Raw genomic sequence first — 4,558 nt, forward strand, 5'->3', positions numbered from 1 at the left:
CCATGAAGAAACGCTAGCCCTTTGGCTGCACCAGTTGCTATTTTTATCCGGTTAGACCATGGTAGTGGTATGGTTCCTTCAAAACATTAAGCAATGTTCATTATGATCAAACATATCATTTCTGTTGGAAAAGCGATCATGAAATCTTACTTCTAAATAGATGGTTTTCGAGGCTTCCACGAGTCATGAACTCATAAACGAGTAGCCGTTGGTCGTCTTCAATGCAATATCCAATGAGCTTAACAAGATTAGGATGATGAAGTTGCCCAAGAAAATCAACCTCTGCCTGCATTTACCACCAAGAAAAAAGGTCCAAAATAACTAATGTGTACCTATGATTCTTATGCGTTAATGAGTTGTACCATAAACCACAAAAATATTGTGGCAATATTTCCAAGACTATAAATCTTAGAAAGTTAATGTTTTGTAATGTACAGTTTACAATCCATGAATGCAATAATTTTAGAATCCTGGTATTTTCATGGTATTATACTATTATTAACAGTGTTGTCCAACTTTAATGTCTTGCAAGGTTCAGCCCATCAATGCATTTATAAACTGTACCAAGCAAGCGTATGCATTAATTAATTAGGGATGAGCTCGGTATCATACTGGTACCGATCCCGAATTCCTTATAAACTTCATATTGGTACCGGTATCGCAGACAAAGATTTGGTAAATACCAGAATGGTGCCGATCCCAATTTTCTTAAAAGCTTGGTACCGGTACCGAAATGCTCGTTTCGGTACCGATACCCGGTACTATTTACACACCCCTAGCATTAACGGATTTTACCAGAAACCCGACCAATACATGAGAATCAATAGTCTCATTCCCAGGCATCTTTAATAATAAGGTTAAAAAAAAGGCAAAACCATTTTGCAGTCATGTTTCATTCACTTAATGCATTATGCATTCAATGTCAGTACTAACATGCAATAATGAGTTGTGCTATTTACACAAAACAATATACATTTTCTTATTCAAGAAATGGATTATTTTTTTAAGCACTTAAAACGAAATTTTTTTTGCAACTTCTCTGGCGACAATGTATATCTTGTATCTTAAATAAATGACTCAACTCCAAGACACATATGTCACTGTTAGTCTGTTATAGTCTATAGATAAAGAAAACCCATTTGACAACAAGAGAATATAAAATAACCAATGTTAAAAAGGGATATTGAATTTTAATTATTCCAACCTTAACTCATTAGCTTGTGTTAAACCCAACTTAAGAAATATATCAGGGACGTACAACCTTAACTTTCAACTTATTTTCCTCCACAAAATTTCTCTAAAAAACATATATTAAAAAAGTTGCAATTGTCCTAGAATATTACTTAAGTTACTTAAGTTGGCTTAGTGACGGCTAGGGGTGTTCTTCGGGTTTGTTTTTCGAGTTTCGGGTTTTTCGGGTCGGGTTATTCGGATTTCAAAGTTTTAAATCTTGACCCGAAACCCGACCCAAATCTCTCACGGGTTTTTCGGGTTCGGGTAATTCGGGTTTGGGTTTTTTCGGGTCGGGTTAATCGGGTTTCGTGTATCCTAAAAAAACACAAAACCAAATTTTTTTAAAAACTATAATGTTAAAATTAAAACAAAATATTCTTCTTTGCTTATAACACATATAATCAAATAATAAATTAACCTAACTTGATAAAACAATTCAAAAGAAGAGTAAAACTTACTCGAACCATAACCGTATTCAATCGGGCGCGATTTAGTTGTTCAATTATGGTTGCTATTAGTAATAAACGGAATTCATAAATTTTTAATAACCAATCGATCCAGAATAGTTAGAATGACAACAATCTATTAGAGTTAGATTATGATAACCTTTAGTGACTAAGACTTAACCTATTATACATAAAAATATATTTAATTTCAAAACTAAAAGTTTATTCGGGTTTTTCGGGTTGACCCAAATCTTCTAAATCAAACCCAAGAACCAACCCGAATTACTTCGGTTCGGGTTCGGGTTAGTCTTTTCTCGGGTTCGGGTTTTTCGAGTCGGGTTAGTTCGGGTTCAGGTACGGGTTTTTTCGGGTCGGGTTTCGGGTAAAAGTGACAGCCCTAGTGATGGCCAATGAATCAAAATTGAGATTATAAAAATTTAATATCTCTCTTAAAAAAATATTCCACCATATACTAACCACCCATTCTCTATGGCCTTGAAGACCATCAGGCTTCAAGCTCTTGACTGCTACCGTGATACCGGACCCGGGCTTAGCTGGTCCCGTGCCATTTTCATCAATCCACCCTTTAAACACGAACCCGAATCCGCCTTCACCCAATATGCTATCCGGTCTGAAATTCCCCGTTGCCGATTTCAGCTCATGAAAACTGAACTGAAGAAGATGATTCGGGTTCAGATCAGACGAGTTATGTGGTTCGTTAGGAGCACACATCTCCCGGTTGCTAGCATTCAAGTACCGGGTCTCTGTAACTAAGCAAGAACAATAAACCGATCCAATTATTTATATAGATATAAATCAGTAACTGAACATATATTCATATTAAGTTATTAACAATAAAATACTATAAAGGTGGTAACTTTTTTTATATAAAATTAGACAAAAACAAGAAATTACCTGCATCATAAACAAGATTGGATCTTGGAAAAGAAGTGAGTGAGTTTGTTTTTGATTCAACTGAGGATTTACAAGAACCACTGCTGACACTGCGCCTTAAAACCGACCAACACCCGCACTTCTTGATCTCCATGACTGATTAATAAAGTTGTTGGAATTAATGTTTTGTCATGTGGGTGTTCATGATTCAAGAAATCTTGAAATCATATGAGAAATTAAAAGGATGTATTCGGTTAACCTTAATCTTGTTGGGTGTTTATAGTTGAAGAAATCTTGAAATAATAAGAAGAAAAGGAAGGATTTTTTGGTGTTTCTTCATGTGGGTGTTTTCAAATTCAAGAAATTAGTCTTGAATGGTATTGTATTAACAAGTTGTGTGTATGTGGGGTGTCTTTTAACTTAGTTGGTTGATGAGAGAGAGAAAGAAATAGAGAACATGAAGGATTCTATGTTTGTTGTTGGTGTTGGTTGAGTAAAACTAAAAGATTGGCCATCATCAACATTGTGTACAAAAACAACTTTTTTGCCCACCACTTTTTTTTTCTTTTCTTTTCTGTGGGGAGGCCTTTCTCTCTCTAATTACCAAAAGGAGGCTGTGTGGGACAGTTTTTGGGTGATTTTAAAGAAAAGTTAATTACCCTTGGCTAAGTTTTCATTATTGTTTCATTAGTCACTTTAGATAACCCAAACATTTTTAAAAAAAATATATGAATGAATTTAATCACATGACTATGGATGAATGAACTATCAAGTTGGTTACGAAGTCACCATCGACATGTCCAAAACGTTTGCAAAATCAGTACTTGATTTATCGACAAATATGGTCGTAAAAATTCCAAATATGGTCATGAATGGTATATACGTGAATTCACCTCCTTTCTTCATGATTAACAAAATTAGGCAAGAAAAGCTCAAGTAGCCTTTTTAATAATTGATGATTGTTACAAATGTTTTCAAATTCATCTCCCTCTCTAAGATGAGGCAGTGAAGGATGATATTAAAAGAAGACATTATTACCCTATTCAAATTCTACATCATACTCAGGTTACATTTGGGAACAAAGTTGTCACGCTTTTACCTTTAACAAATAAGGCTCACATTTGCTAAGTTTAGCACTCTATAGCCTCTAGAAATATTATAAAGCATATATTGGTGATGGAATATATTTGAAAATGGAATGGATGAGATAATGAAATGGATCATTACTATTTCATTGTCTTGTTTGATTTTCATGTGGGAAGGAAATAAATCACTACTTTGTATTGTTTCGAAGATAGGAAAAAACAATTTAATAAAATAAAATTAGTGGTGAGTGGGGGTAGTGGTGGATTTTGGTGATGGCGGTGGATGGTGGTGGTGGGTGGTGGCAGTAGGTGATGGTAGTTGGTGGTGACACGCAGTGTGGCGGGCGGTGGTAATGGTGATGGCGAGGTGGTGGTGGGTGTGTGACGGTGGTGGTGGTGGCTGGCAGTGATGGGTAGCGTCGGTGATGGTGGGTGGCATCGATGGTAGTGGTTGTCTGTCGTGGAGGTGGTCAGTGGTGGCGACAGTGGTGGTGGTGGGAGAGTAGTGATTAGGGGGTTAGTTTTTCGGGTCGAGTTCTTCAGGTTTCAAAGTTTTAATTCCATACTCGAAACCCAACCCAAATCTCTCATGGTTTCTTCGGGTTCGCGTTTTTTCGGATTGGGTTAATCGGGTTTTGAGTATTTTAGGGGAAAAAAACTATATTATTAAATTTGTAACATATTCTTTTACTCATAATATAAATAAACCAATAACAAAACAAAATAAACGGATAAAACATCCTAAAAAGAGTAATATCTTAACAAAGTTCAACCATAATAATAAGACCGACATAATCGTCTTCAATATGTTGGGATTAGGGTGTTGGATTATAATACGTTTTAGTCATAAATTTTAAACATTAACAAACAATAAACAATCAATTCATAATAGATGGAATG

At 35.5% G+C, this 4,558-nt stretch overlaps 1 protein-coding gene across 1 annotated transcript; it reads right to left on the reverse strand.

Annotated features, from left to right (window-relative positions):
* Positions 1-12: 12 nt before the first annotated feature.
* On the reverse strand, positions 13-2,727 carry LOC143618026 (serine/threonine-protein kinase PBL34-like; the record flags this gene model as incomplete). Its single annotated transcript, XM_077090376.1, has 4 exons — positions 2,595-2,727; positions 2,157-2,449; positions 151-286; positions 13-76 (listed from the first exon to the last, which is right to left on the reverse strand). Coding segments are annotated over exons 1-4 (626 nt in total), but the record flags the coding sequence as incomplete, so codon positions are not given.
* Between the last annotated feature and the right edge of the window lie 1,831 nt (positions 2,728-4,558).

This window comes from Bidens hawaiensis, unplaced genomic scaffold (genome assembly GCF_021521415.1).
Source record: "Bidens hawaiensis isolate Kalapana, Puna unplaced genomic scaffold, B.hawaiensis_p1.1 tig00062163_1, whole genome shotgun sequence".
NCBI classification, from domain to species: domain Eukaryota; kingdom Viridiplantae; phylum Streptophyta; class Magnoliopsida; order Asterales; family Asteraceae; genus Bidens; species Bidens hawaiensis.